Source organism: Molothrus aeneus, chromosome 1 (genome assembly GCF_037042795.1).
Source record: "Molothrus aeneus isolate 106 chromosome 1, BPBGC_Maene_1.0, whole genome shotgun sequence".
In the NCBI taxonomy this organism is placed as follows: domain Eukaryota; kingdom Metazoa; phylum Chordata; class Aves; order Passeriformes; family Icteridae; genus Molothrus; species Molothrus aeneus.
In genome coordinates, this window is record NC_089646.1 from 41,427,179 (window position 1) to 41,441,346 (window position 14,168).

A 14,168-nucleotide genomic window follows, 5' to 3' on the forward strand; every position below is an offset into this window, starting at 1 on the left:
CCTTCTTTCCGAAACCGTTCTGCAGAGGAGGAAACAGGCTGCTGCAGCAGCATCGTTAAGGTCAGGGATACGGATGCGGGGAGGAGGTCTGCAAAGTCCCCGTGTCCCAAATGACTCGACTGGGTCCTTTTCAACTCGCAGGGAGGGAGTAGTAGCCCTCCGAGCTGGCGGTTTCCTGTCGACCTTGAGGCTCCCTGCAAGGCACGGTGCAGCTCCGGGCGGGTGCCCGTGCCCGGTCCCCGCCTCGGAGGGAGGCAGGCGCAGCCATCCGGGCTGCACGTCGGGGCTGGCCCCGACGCGCTTGTGGTGGGAGAGCCAGACCTGAGAGGGGCTGGCCTCTGGCAGATGATTGACACCAAACTGGGTGAGGTTTCATGTTAAAAGGAAAAAAAAAAAAAAAAAAAGAAAAAGGGCGAGAGCAGGGGAGGGGGTGACTGTGGGAAGGGGGAGAAGGAACTACTGTAAGAGTAAGAAAGTCCTGCCCAGCTGTTTGCGAAGTTTAAGATTTCCTGTTTCCCCTGCAGCGCCGAAGTGAAGTTTCAGTGAGTCACCCGCGGTCCCGAGCAGCGGAGCGGCGCAGCCCCGCTCCCCGCCAGCCTCGCCACCGCCGCCGCGGCCTCCCCGCCGCCCCCGCGCCCCGCCCGCGGCTCGCCGGCCGCGCCGATCCGGCTCCGCGATGACTCCCCGGCTGCCGAGGAGCCTGCGGCGGCTGCTGCTGCGCCTTTCCCTCTGGGTGCTCATGGGCAGCTCGGTACCCGCTCTGCTCCGGGGTAAGTGCGCGCCGGCCCGCGCTGCCGCTTGACAGCTGCCGGGGCCGGAGCGGGGCGGGAGGGGACGGGGGCAGGCGGCGAGGGACAGGCGTCCGCCGCGGGAGGCGGGGGACACGGTTGCTAAGAAAGTTTTGAGGCTGGAAACGTTTCGGAAGGGGGTGAGCGTGTTTGTTGATGGCCCTGCGGGAGAGTAAGCGGGGAAGCAAGGACTGGGAATCTCGGGGTTCCGCGGCCAAAGCTGAGGTCCGTCCGTGGAGGGAATAGCGGGGAGAAAGGAGCGGATTTGGCAGGAAATCAGCCGGGTCTGCTCGGGCCGGAGGAGCCCGGAGAAGGCATCTGGGGTGCTGCCTGCGGTGGCCGGGGGAGGGGCTGCAGGCCCTGCCCGCAGCTGATGCGGCGGCTCCCGCACCTGGTGCGGCCCCGTGTGCAGGGCTGTGCCCGGGCGCGGGCCGGGGGAGCCGCGGCGCCTTGGCAGCGCCCTGCGGCCCGGCCCCGCCGCTCGGCTGGGCACCGGGTGTGTGTGCTGCACCGCCGCTCGCCTGGGCACCGGCTGTGTGTGCTGCACAGCCCCGGCCACACGGCCGGAGTGCCTCGGGTGGCCCTCAGAGAGAGGGCCTGTGCGTGGCCACAGAGCCCGCTGCTGCGCGGGTCTGCACTTGGTTACCAAAACTTGGGTTTCTGCTAAGAGCGGAGTTTAGCCGTGGCTGTGAGCAGTTGGACTGAAAAGCACTCATTCCTCCAGCACTGACTGTGCATGTTGTTTGACTCACTTTAAAAGTGACTATTTATAATCCTTACCCTCCTTCTACCAAGACATCCTTAGAAAGGTTTTTGGGGTCTGCAACTTGCAGTATTCTTCATTTCATAATTCATAATATACTATGAGCCTAAAGTTCTGCTGCAAAAACAAGATTCCTGCCCTGAGCAGCCTTCCATCTCTGTCCTCCTACCAGTAGTTACCCACATCTGTGAATTAACATCTGTAATATCAAGGTTAGGCCCTAAAGCACATTGCAGAACAAGTGGTGAACCTAAAAGGAGAACAGGAGATTGCAGCAAACTGCATCTTGTGAACTGCACACTTGTGAAGAATTAAGTAGCTTTCTAAGATGTCTTGTAATGGCACATCTAGTTTTTGTCTTCAGGTAAGGTGTGCACACCTGGGCTTCTACAAACTTTGCCCTGGGCCCTCTGATTCTCCTGTCTGGTCCATTCATGGTCAGTAGTTGATCCCAAATTTTGGCAGAAACATGATAACATAAAGTGGATAACTCTTGAATAGCTACTGCCTTTAGCTATGTGCAGTTTTGACTAACTTCATGCTTCATTAACAGCCCTGTCAAAGTCAACAGGTTTTGCATACCTGCAAAGTTACTCATGAAAACTTAGGGCAGAAGAAAAGAACAGTGTAAGAATAAGAGACTATGGTGTCCCACAACTCAAAGTTATATTAAATTTGAGGTGTGTAGCTTCTTGTTAATTTTTATGTATTTTTCTATAATTTTACATTAGTATAAATCATACTCAACTAGTGATGTCCTTTATTTTGACCCCAGCCTCAAACTTTTGCAGATTCCCATCACAAAAAACTTTAAATGCAGAAGCTCAGCCTTTGTTAATCTTGTATTATTTATCATTATACTTTTTTTTCCCCACCCAATCAGTTATAGACAGTCTCAAACTATGGGTTGATTTTTAAAAGCAGGCATGGCTCAAGAGTTTGTTCTTCTTTCTTGTCATAGGTCCAGTGACGAAAGAGAACATAAACTGGTTACAATTCCAGCATTTTTCATACTCATCTTCATCTACAGCCTACAATAACCAAAACTGAGTAGACCAGTTGTCAGATTATCTATCCCATAGCTCCAAAAGCTGTTTTGATAATCACTGTAGGATTCTATTGTGCCATAGAATTCTATTATGACAGTTGATCAGAAAGCAACAGTTCTGTGGAGCAGAAAGTGTGAGGTTTGAATGTTGGTGGTTATTTGGCACCAGAATGAAAATTAGAGCTGCCAAATGCTTGGGGAAAACAAAACAAAACAAAAAAATGAAAACAAAAAGCTACTTATTTTGTAATAATTCATCACTATAGTGAGGCTGAAAAAAATGGAGATATATCAGTCTCAGAAGAGCTCAGTTCCCAGGTATGCCTAGTAACAAACCAGATGGCTAGTTAAAAAAGCACCAGGTAAAATTTCATTTTAACATTCTTCACAGCAAAATATTAGACAAGAATGACATGCCCCTAAAGATTCTAGACAAACCTACAAATTCACGAACAAGTTCAATAAGAATTCTCTCCTTTGAAAAAGATACTTTCATGTCCTGTACTACACAGAAGAAATTGACTTTTTTTGCATAGAGTGAAGGGGCAAGGTGTGATTTTTTTGAATGATTTCGAATTATTTATTGAGCATTTTATCAATTAATGGCAGTGCAAAGCAGCAGTTGCCAACGTAAGAAATTGGTGTTAGTGTGTTCAAGTGAATATGAATTTGTAGTTTGTCTTTGGGTGATCATAACCAGAAATTTGTTCCTTGGAATCATCCGTGTAATAATTGTTCATCTCTGAACATCAGGAACTTAATATCTCCATTCAGCCAAACTCTATCTGCATTATTGTCTATTTTTTTGAAAGCCATATCACAGTTAGTTAATTTTATAGTAAGAAAATCCAATTCAGAGCTTCAGATGTTTGCAAAAGGGAAGAAGGAGAGCAAACATCTTGTAACGTGATGGAACATGTTTGTAACAGGATTGAGTCTAAAATGCATTCCTGCCCCCCATTAAAACTGGCATTTTTCCAGGTATTTCAGGAGGGAAGTAGGGATGTATCAGAGATGATATAGCATTTTCTTCTATTTATGGGGTATCCTTGAATTGTGAGACTTTTATACATAAGACTTCAAAAAACACTTTTGTTTACTTGCTATTTTTAGTTCACTGGCATTAACAAGCTTCTCTAATACTCCAGTGGTGAATTCCATATCAGAATGGTTTCTATTAAATAATTATGAGCCAGATCTTAAGCTGCTGCAAATGAATATAGTTCCATTAGCATTAGTAGAGTTATACAGAGTGATAGCGGGTTTCCTGAAACAGTTTCAAAAGTAATTTCAAAAAAAGGGCAATGGAGTAATTCAGAGTTTTTCATATTCATAGTATTTTTTCACTTATATTTTATAAACACTTACTACTATATGACCTATATTTAGTCAAACAGCATTGCTTCAATAGGAAATACTCCTTTCTGGGATGAATTGTTACAGTTTGAAAGATGGAGCATCCTATAATGGTGCCGAATAAAAGTTGTCATTGTGACAAGGTTAACTCTGAACATAGGAGGAAATATGGTGTCAGGCTCTTACCAGAAGGAAAATTCCTCGTGGTTTGGTTGTGGGGGTTTTTGCAAGTTTTTTTTCAAAGGCTTTTAGAAAGCATTTGCTCTTTTGAGGGAAAAAAAAAAGAGCAAAATATCACTGTAGCACCAGTTGTTGGAGTTTCCGATGCTTATATTTCCTCTGCAAGATATTTTTAAAGTGATACATTATTGGTTTTTTTGTTGTTGTTTTTTTTTTTTTTTTTGCATTTGTGGCACAGGAACTCTTTTCTCAGTAATGTATGTATGTGCTACTACATGCACTTTGCTAACATTCACTGCCACTCCTCCGACCTCAGAAGAGCTGTGCCTTACTTCCAGTACTGCCAAAATGAGCAAAACCAACAGGTTGTGCCCAATCTGTTACTCTTGGATCTTGCCTAACAGGGTGCATTTATATCAGCTCGGTATGAAACATGCTCACTCGTGCTGTGACAGATTCTGATGAAAGTGATCGTGCAGTCTCCACCCTGGCTGGCATGGCCACAGTGCAGCCCACAGTGAAAGGCAGGGCTTCCAGCCACCTCCGTCGTCCCAGCAGTGGGGACATGGGCTGCTACAGCCCTGATTTGCCCATGGTTCCCACCGCCCTTCTGGCACCTGACAAGCAGAGGAATGAAAGGTGCCCTGAGGCAGGTGGGAGACAGCAGTGTCATTTCCTTTGCCACAGAGGAGTCTTTTGACTCAGGGGAAATACCTAGGTAGGCACATCCCAGGAACATTAGATATTTTGTATGGCCAGAGCCTTGCAAACTCAGTAAAATTGACTGAGGTATCAACCAGTCTCTAAAGATGTTGTAGACTACAAGGGGTTCCCAGCACAAAGTAGTGGAGAGCCAGTCCTGATATGAAAAAGAAAGTTGGCTGAATCCTAGTCTAAGAGTGAGTGCTGGGATTTTGGGTTACTTAATTGATCTTTAGCCTTAAACTTTGTTGGTATTAGAGAGGTTTTTTGTTTTGTGGGTTTTTTTTTTTCCTATAGGGTAACGGGAAGTGATTTCTAAACCCTTATAAAATGGTTTCAAGACTAAAATAAAAGGCGATGAAAAACTACTTGTGCTTTTCTATGAACTCTTGCTCTGGAAGGTTAAAATAGGCTAAAATAAATCAGAAAGAGTATGTCTTGGCTTTGACAGCCAAAGTCCTTTGGAAGTTTAATTTCACTGGCAGGTGTTGTATTAAGAAACAGCAGAGAAGTTTCTTACTACAGGGGATAGATTGCTTTTACAGCAAGGAGTGGGTGTACACACTGGGACAGGGCAAATGCCACTGTAAGCAATGGGCTGGCACTAAACATCTGCAGAATTGGGTTCTCAGTGACCCAGCTAAATCTTCAACAGTTGTTTTTCATATTATGTCTGCACTCTGGCATAGCAACAGAGCAGCAGCACTGGCACTTGTTGAGTACAACATTTTATATCCTACTGCCTGAAAGAACATGGTTTTAGTTGTGTACAGATGTTTAGGGTAAGACATGTAAAGAGAGCAAATTGCTTCAAACGCCATCCACTGATGGCATCTCATCCACAGGAGTAGGTAGAACTAACAAATCTCACCAGGAATTACTTAATTCCATTTTTTTTCCTGGTGACAGCATGCTCATCATTTCTATGTGTCCATTAGCTTCTAGAGATTGAAGCAGAATTGAAATTGAAGCATGTTTTAAGGGCCCTGCCCAGCAGTTCATATAGGCTACTGTCAGCTTGTTTGCATTGCTGCAAAGCTTTAGCAACTGTCCTAGATTTTAAGAAACGATAACATTAGCAGTTTCAGGGGAAGTACTAGTTGCTGATTTGTCCATGTTCATGCATTTTTTTTTTAATATGCCATTTCCTTGCTCTTTCTCTTGCTGTGAATGCCATTGTAGTTGTTACAGCTGGAACTACCTGTCCTTTTTTTCGTATGGGTTTTAAAGCCTTTTCACCTCTGGGAAGATCGTCTCAGGAAGAAATAGTTTTCCCTTGCTCAAACAACTGGTATTTAGCAAGAACTTCCTGCTGGCATTCATCCCTGAGTTAATCTGGTTGGAATTACAGCTGGTTGAGAGTTTTTGACACTGTTTTTCATGGGAAAATGCTGATTTGTCAAAACTGAGACAATTTGTGGAAATGTACCAGTTTCTATTAAACTTTCATCAGGAAACATTTCCTTTTTTTTTGTTGTTTGTTTCTTCCCTAGTCCACAGTGGAATTTCTGATATAGAAAGATAAAAAAATAATCATTAATCAATAATTAGACAAAATACTGGTCAGTGGAAGATAGGTGGGATTAAGCATGGCCTGACTCAAAAAATGCACGTTTGAAACTGGAGCTCCCCCTATCCACTCTCCCCAGCATATTGGAGGGCTGTCACTCTCACTGGGCATGCATATATAGACATCCCCATATCTAACACCTCAAATGATTTTGGTTTCACTCTGTTGTGTATATGAGAATGTATGAAATGTTGAAGCACTTTGTGTGGCAGGAAAAATATTCCCCTGACAGCGTTTTTCAGGTTGACCTGTAGCCTTGTGTTCATTGGTTCTTTATTGGGTGGGAATGGAAGGGCTCTGAATGGCTTGAGTCTTCTAGTCTTTGTTTCATATAGTAATAACAAGCTGTATTGAGAAATTTGTGTCATGCAAAGGAACCACAATTTTGATTATTAACAGTCCTGTTAGTCTGACTCCAGGATTCCAATTCTCTGCTCACTTCACCCAGAGCAGTGTTTTGGCAAAAATTGGGCTGAAATTAATAGATTTCAGGAGCAGGTAGAGGAGTCTGCTTACTCACACTTAAAGCATGCTTCAGTTGACAACCCAGCAGTTACATCCCAACAGTGACAGCTGGGATTAACACTGTGCCTTTCCAATGGCAATCTGAAACCAGAGGTATTAGAAAGCTGCCTTCTGTTCCTACTCTCTTCTGTTTGTACCCAAGCACTTCAGTCCACACCCTCAAATGAGCTGTTTCCCTGTTCTCTTAAGTAGATACCTAAGGTTTTAAGGTAAAAAAGAAAGATTTATAAAGCAGCCAAAGCTATACGTTTAGCAAGTGATTTGCAAGTCACACCACACTCTTTAAAGTGTGTTTATAGTTACCAGTAACACAAGTTTGGAAGATCAATTTTGCCCTCTCTGCAGCTGATCAGTTCTTCCAAAACATTGCATTGGTATTCCCATGGGCTTTGTTTAATGCAGCATTAAAGCTCAGTTAAAAAAACTGGTCTATGCAGGGGACATTAGAAAATGCAGATTTGTTCCCAAGGTCATGGTGGCTCTGTCAGGGCTTAGAGACTTTCTTCTGTGAATTTAAACAGTACACCCAGAGAGCAGCAGGAAGGTCTCACAGTTCTATTCCTCGGAGCAACATTTTGCAAGTAAAGACCCGAGCGTGGTTCTTACGTGCCTGGGGCACTTTAACAGGTCCCTTTAAAAACTAGCATTGTGCAAGTGGAGCGCGTGCAGCCAGGCTGTCAGCTGGCATAAATCAGCTTCCTCTGTTCAAGCCGAGGAACCTGCCCTGATTTATACCAGCTGGCAGAATCTGGCTACAGAATAAATAATAGGCAACTGTATGTTATGAGGCTGTAATTCCCTCGAGGGGACTTTTGTGGCATCAGTCTTACAGGAGCCAGAGTGATCTGGTTCTCTTTCTTGGAGCTAGAGAGTAATTTGACTGCAGTTTTTTGAAGTCCTCAGAACATTAAGAATGGGAGATTTCAGAAAGAGAACGCTTCCGAACTTCTTGTAAGGTATCATTAAGGATTTTTGCCGAAGAGTCATGGTAGGGGAATTTGGGAGGATGCAGATGAATTGATGTGGGATAGGTAGTCCCAAAAAAGATAAATATGTAAGAATGATGATTTCTCATCATGACCAGGACTTTCCTTTAAAAACACTTGTGTGCATTTCCTAAGATGTATGAAAACTGGTGCTCCCTCATCACTGATAAGCTTCTAGTGCTGGTGTAGTTAATAAGGAAGAAAAGTGGAGAATGTGAAATGAGGACTAAAGAACAAATGCCTTCTCAGAATGTGGATGTGGTTTTTAATTTTGTTTAACATTTTACCCAGAAGGATCATAAGTGAGCTGGTACTCAATTTATTGACTTAGCAAGAAAAGGGGTTTCAGTTAGATTTATCAAGTGTTGACCTGTAATTCTCCTGGATCTAAATATTTTAGATGTGAGATGCAGGTAAGCCATCTCCCTCCAGTTTTAATCCTGCTATGGATTCTGCAGCCCAGAATGGGATTAAGTGCATCATGCCTATACATCACCTGTTGGCATGGTTCGATGGTGCCTGGGGCTTTTGGATGATAATGTCGCAATTTTGTAGATTTCATCTCACTAACTAATATAAGCACATCTTTAATGTTGCTGTACAAGGGGCCAAACTTTGAAGCAGACCACAGATGATTAGTAATGGGTTATCTCTTCTGGTTATTTTTAGAGAAGAAAGCAGAAGCAGCTATCCAGGATGTGTGTCTTGAGATACTGATCTGATCCCTGAGCCTAATTAGCAGCTTAGATACTGCTGAAAACTTGTTATCTACAAGTTGCAGTACATCAGTGGTTTGGATAGCACCGCTTGGGCAACAATTTAAGACAGGTCTTAGTTCTCAAAGGAAGATTAAATTTCTTACCATTTTGGCTGCCCTTCTGATTTTAGCATTACCAAGCTGTCCTGACCAACTTCCATATGCTTTGGGAGCTTTGTGGCTGGAGCAAATGTGAAGTCATAGTTACATCAGGACTCAGCATACCTTCAAGTACTGCAGCCAGCAGTGTATGTGAATAACTTTTGGCCACTGAAGTCTGTGCTTGGGGAAATAGGATAGATGTAACTACATCTTTTTCCTTTCCCAGCTTTTTTCCTCCACCTGTCTAGTTTCTTAAAATATTCCTTCTTTATGCACTTCTTTTTGCACTGTGCAAATTCAGGATCCACTTGGGCTGCTCTGCTCTCAGCTCTGTAGCTATCTTAAGCTTTCCTTTAACATGACTGGGTAGTGATTTCAGAGTGTTCCATTCTTCTTGAGAAACTTACAGAAAGGGTGCAGGAAGTAAAGAATAAATCTTTGTGTGTTTCACTAATGGGAGACGTTTCATGAGATTTTGAAAAATTTTGAACAATCTGCAATCAGAAACCAATGGAGAAGAGCTGTCCTTTGCAGGTGGTGGTTGATCTTTTATTCCCTTTGACCAGTTCTGCCCACCAGCATGCAGCAATTACCCTTCTCATTTGTCTCTGGCATACAAGGGGATCTGTGATTCTGCAGTGACCATGCTGTGGCAGGAGGCCAGCTGCCCTGCTGTGTACCTTCTACCTCGCCACAGCTCCTATTACCAATTTTCACGGTTGCCTTGCCTCCTTTTCCTACAGTGGTTAGAGCTTTTGCCCTGAAAGTGGGAGACCCATGGTCATGTCACTCCTCAGCCTGAGAGTATCTAAACTCCATCAATGAAAGGCTCTAGGATGAAGGATCCTTGCTGGCTGAGACAGGGGAAGGCTTTAGAGGCAGCACTTTGCAGAAAAAGGGTTGACATGTGTGTGGGTGGTCCCCCAAAGCATGTCACAGGAGAAGAAAGCCTGTTCCCTGATGGATTCATTCATTATTCCAGCCCCTGCAGGGTGACTGATATTCTCTCCAGGGAGTTCACAGGACAACAAAGAGACGCTCTACATACAGAATCTTTTTTCCTTTCTAAACTGAAAACAACCATTTCTCATCCTCATGAAAAGATCAGAGGGGACCATGTAATAGTCATGACTTCGTAAGCTTCTTTATTTAAGCCTTCACAAAGTAACTAGGTCAGCAATACATGCTTCTGGGCTATTGAATTTCCCTTCTTCCCCTCAGTCTATTCTTCCATTTCCTCACCCAGCTTTACCACAAGGGAATGCCTTAAGTCAAAAATCTGGGAAGCTGATCCTTTTATTGCATTTGTACTATTCTCATCTGGCAAGTACAGTGCCAGGCCATGAGGCTTTCAGAGCTATCATAACCCAAGTTTGCATGTAAACAGGAATACCACACTGTCTGGTTGTAACTAAGGCCATTTCTGCTCTCTCTTTGCTCTGGATAATAGTTATAGGAAGATATCCAGCAGGAAGAGTAACTCTTCTGGAAAAGAAAATACAACCAAAATGTGTTTCCTTTTTTTGTTTTTCTTTCTCCATCAGCTTATTGCTCACACATTCCTTACTTGTCACATTTTATACTTTTGCCTTAAGGTTTCTGGCTGGCTGGGGGCTTTGCTGTTCTCACTTTTCCCTGACGCCACACTGGCATGATGAATATTTATTACTGCAGGAGCAGCCTAGGGATTCTTATACATATATGTCTCCTGATTTTAATGTTTGTGAAGGAAAATAAAAACGTGATTCCAGCTAAATCACCAATATACAGGAACTGGGGTTCAGAATGAAGAATCTGGCATATCCTGTTATTTAAAAAAAATATGCCCTTGACCCTAAACAATTTCAAAGTACCTATATTAGACATGAAAGTTCATCCTGTACAGACTGGAAAGGATTAGAGGCTCCTTATTTCACATGGGAGAAGGATACAAGATTTGTTGGTGACTTACAACTAAGAACAATTTTTGCATCTAAGCCTATGGTTAAAGCAGTGAACTAGGAAATGAGAAGCCTCTTAGTCTTTAGAGACTCAAACACAGATTTCCAGCTTCCCATGATTTCATCCATTGTATTTTTGAGGCTACCATTAAACTTCAGTACAATCATTTATATTAGTATTTCCACAGTTTCAACTTGTGTTGCTTAATATGTGGGAAAAAGTAATACAATGATGTGTTAATTACAGTTTCTATAGACAATTCTAGAAGTTGTGGGAAATGAACAGAGATAGTTTCAACACTTGTCTATTGTGATTGGGAAACTGAGGTTCAAAGAGAGTCATAACCCCTGTTCTTTCTCTACAGAAATTCTGGATTAAATTTAGAGCATCCAGAAATTCCTAACAGTCTCAAACACCCTGTCAAGTTCAATAATATATTAGCACTTTTTTCCTCCCCTGTTTTTCCCGGTTAAGAGGCTGTGTGCCAGGAGCTTGGTGAGGCACATGGAAACTTTGGTAACTTGCTTCTGTTTGACAACCAAAGACCTAACTTTTCTCTCAGCTGTCCACATATATATTATTAATGGTTCAGCCAATTTGCACATTCCCAAACCAGGCTTTTTTCTTCTGGTGGCTTATAGTGTGATTATCAGGCATGTACCTCCTGGTGGTTTGAAAGCAGAAACTTACTGGCCTTCTCATGGGTGAAGGTGGGTAGCAAATGCTTGAAGCAAACCACTAATTATTTGAAGTAACTTACTCTTGAAAGCTAATGACAAGGCACATTTACCACTATCATAACCACATGCCTAGAAATAGAAAGCACTGACACCTGCTTTTCCAAGCTGTTGATGGCATGAGTACATAGACTGCCCATACAATCATCACTTTTCCCTTTAAAAAGTGGATTTTGATTTAAGTTTCCACTGTGCTTTTGGAAATGAGATATAGTTTGCTTTTACCAGGGCATCAATTTCTACTCTATTGTCCTTAGCCTGCAGTGGGTAAGGAAGGAGGGGAGGTACTGTTTGTTTGGAACCATGCTGTCTTTTTTGCATTTTCAGGTGAGAGTTTAGTGTTAATAATTTCCTGCTTTTTCAACATGATGCATTGTTGTGGTTTTGGGCATAGGAAGAGCTAAAGAATTAGGAATAGTACCCACAGCTGCTGTTCTCTGGCTGAATATGAGATATGGTTGGTCGGATTGGTCAGATATGCAGGCACTTTGCCATGCCTTGTTAAGTTACCATAAACAACATAAACACCACTAACTGGGATAATTTGCCTTAAGGCACAGTTAAGGTAGTGCAACCTAGCTGAATCTGCTCTGTCAGAATGCTTAGCTGTAGGTAGCAGAGCTCAAGTGGAAGTTTGCTGCAGTTAGTTGGTGGAAAATAGGATCTTAAGCTGTGCTAACTTGGTATTTTAGACTCCAAGGGGGACGATATTTTGAAAGGTGATAAAGCATCCGTTCTGAAAAATGGAAGCTGTAGGTGAATGAAACCACCCCAGACACAAGGGGTGCCTTTTTACAAACGGGATACTTTCATTATTAGAGTATGGCCAAGACATGTGATGGACTTTCCAGTGTGAATCTCTAAATTAAGACAGGGTTTGGCTTGTTAAACACATACCCGGGTAAGTTAGGGCTTTGCAAAACTAGCTGGGTGGAATGGCTTCACTTTCAGAAGGCCAGTCTGGGAATACCATCCATAGAGTCATAGAGCTCTTGCAACCTTTGACTCTTTGATGCAGCAGGTTTCCACCTCCAGGCTGGTATCACTCACATCCCTCTCAGAATTAAGACTAGCATCTCCAGAAGTAACAAAACAGTTAAACTGCTCTGCTAACTAATGTTGTGCGGGGATATTTCAAATATGCATGAGTTATAAAATTTTACATCCAAGGAATTTAAAAAATGTCTCTACTGCTTTCGAACGCTTTCCTCTGGTATAGTCTAAGCTATTACTGTATTGGGAAAGCTTGGAATTGTTTTGCCTTATGAGAGCACTTTTAAAAACAAACTGTGTTCTACATGAGTGCAGTGTTTGTGAGAAATGCCAAAGTGACAGGTTTAGAGAATGAGCTGCCCATGTCACTGAGCAGTTTTGCCTGAAACCATAACAAAGTATGTAACTGACTCGTGGTGTTTAAAGGATGCTGAGTGGCTCGGCTGCTATGACCATGTTATGCACAGCTTCCTCAATGACAGTTATTGAAATAGTATTTTCATGATGTAATTATTAATCCACTTGGCATTTGATTAAAAAGATCAAGGCATTTCATAGAAGCCCTTAGACATCCTGCAGACTCCAACTGATTTGTACAGTTGAATAAGTACCCTCCAGATTAAGGATGATGATGACCAATATCCAGAAACATTTGATGGCTCTAAAATATTAAACATCAATGAGTATAAGTTGACATAGCAACACTCAAAAATCACTGCATCTGGTGAAGATCTTATCCTATTAAATTTAACTCATATATGTGACAATAAACATCTTCTGTCCTGCAGTAGCAGGAACATTATGTAGTAGCAGAGGAACATAATGCCAGAAATGAACTACACTGGTTAAATATTTATCAAGTGTCATTATATATTGCTTTTCACAGTTCTTAGTTGTTAGGAAAAAAAATGATTGAAGTAATTGGATGAAGTTTGAGGTATTCAGATGAAAATTGAGAGGTAGTGGTAGGTTCTGAGCTGCTGCTTGGCACACTTGCTCTTGTGATTCTGTCTTATCTCTTCCCAGCTTTCTCTTCAATAGAAGGAATTGTTTCTTAGAGACTTAAATTAGTCTTTTCTTTGAAATGTTTCTTTTAAACAAGCTTGCAAGTGTATATGCTGTCTTGGAGTCCTGGTGAAAGATTATGATCTTAAGAATTACTGAAGAGATAGCTGGAGGACTGAAATAGTGGATTTAGAGTAAGCAATTATTACGTAAAGCAACTGGGAGGGGAAAACCCTGGAAATCCAACTTGATGTGTACATTTCAAATTTACAGTTATATTCTGCCTCATAATAAATGAAGTGTAAGAGCCTGCAGTCCCTCACATATCTTCAGGCAGGTAGACTAAACATTTTAGATTGGCAAGTCCCTTCCTGCTGAGCAGCACCTAATGTGGGAATGTCCTCCCCTTACATTGTAATGCAAGCCGTGGTAGGGGCTGGGTGCTGCAAGCAGTGAGTAATGTGTTGTTGTATGGAATGAGAAGTGTATTCCTACATGCAGGTCTTTTAGTATCACAGTTAATTTTTTTTAATGTGGGTGGACCATGCACTCATATAGATGCAAGTGTCCTTAAAATGTCCTTAAAAACTCAGTTCTATGATATAGTGAATGAATTCTCTTTGCATGTGATTTAGAAGTAATGGCAAAGATAAGGACCTGTCAGTGAAGTTTTAAGAGAGGTATTTACGGGTGAAACACCTATTTATTTCAGAAT

At 42.5% G+C, this 14,168-nt stretch overlaps 1 protein-coding gene across 2 annotated transcripts in view; it reads left to right on the top strand.

Annotated features, from left to right (window-relative positions):
* The first annotated feature begins 623 nt into the window (after positions 1–623).
* TGFBR2 (transforming growth factor beta receptor 2) overlaps positions 624–14,168 on the top strand; it is a 59,825-nt gene continuing 46,280 nt past the window's right edge. The window contains exon 1 of one of the 2 annotated variants that reach the window (XM_066571467.1): positions 624–770. In XM_066571467.1, coding sequence (XP_066427564.1) covers positions 677–770 — 94 coding nt within the window. In that variant the 5' untranslated portion in view covers positions 624–676. Of the gene's footprint in view, positions 771–943; positions 1,014–14,168 lie in introns of those variants that run through there. The other variant, XM_066571515.1, reaches the window with a different exon arrangement.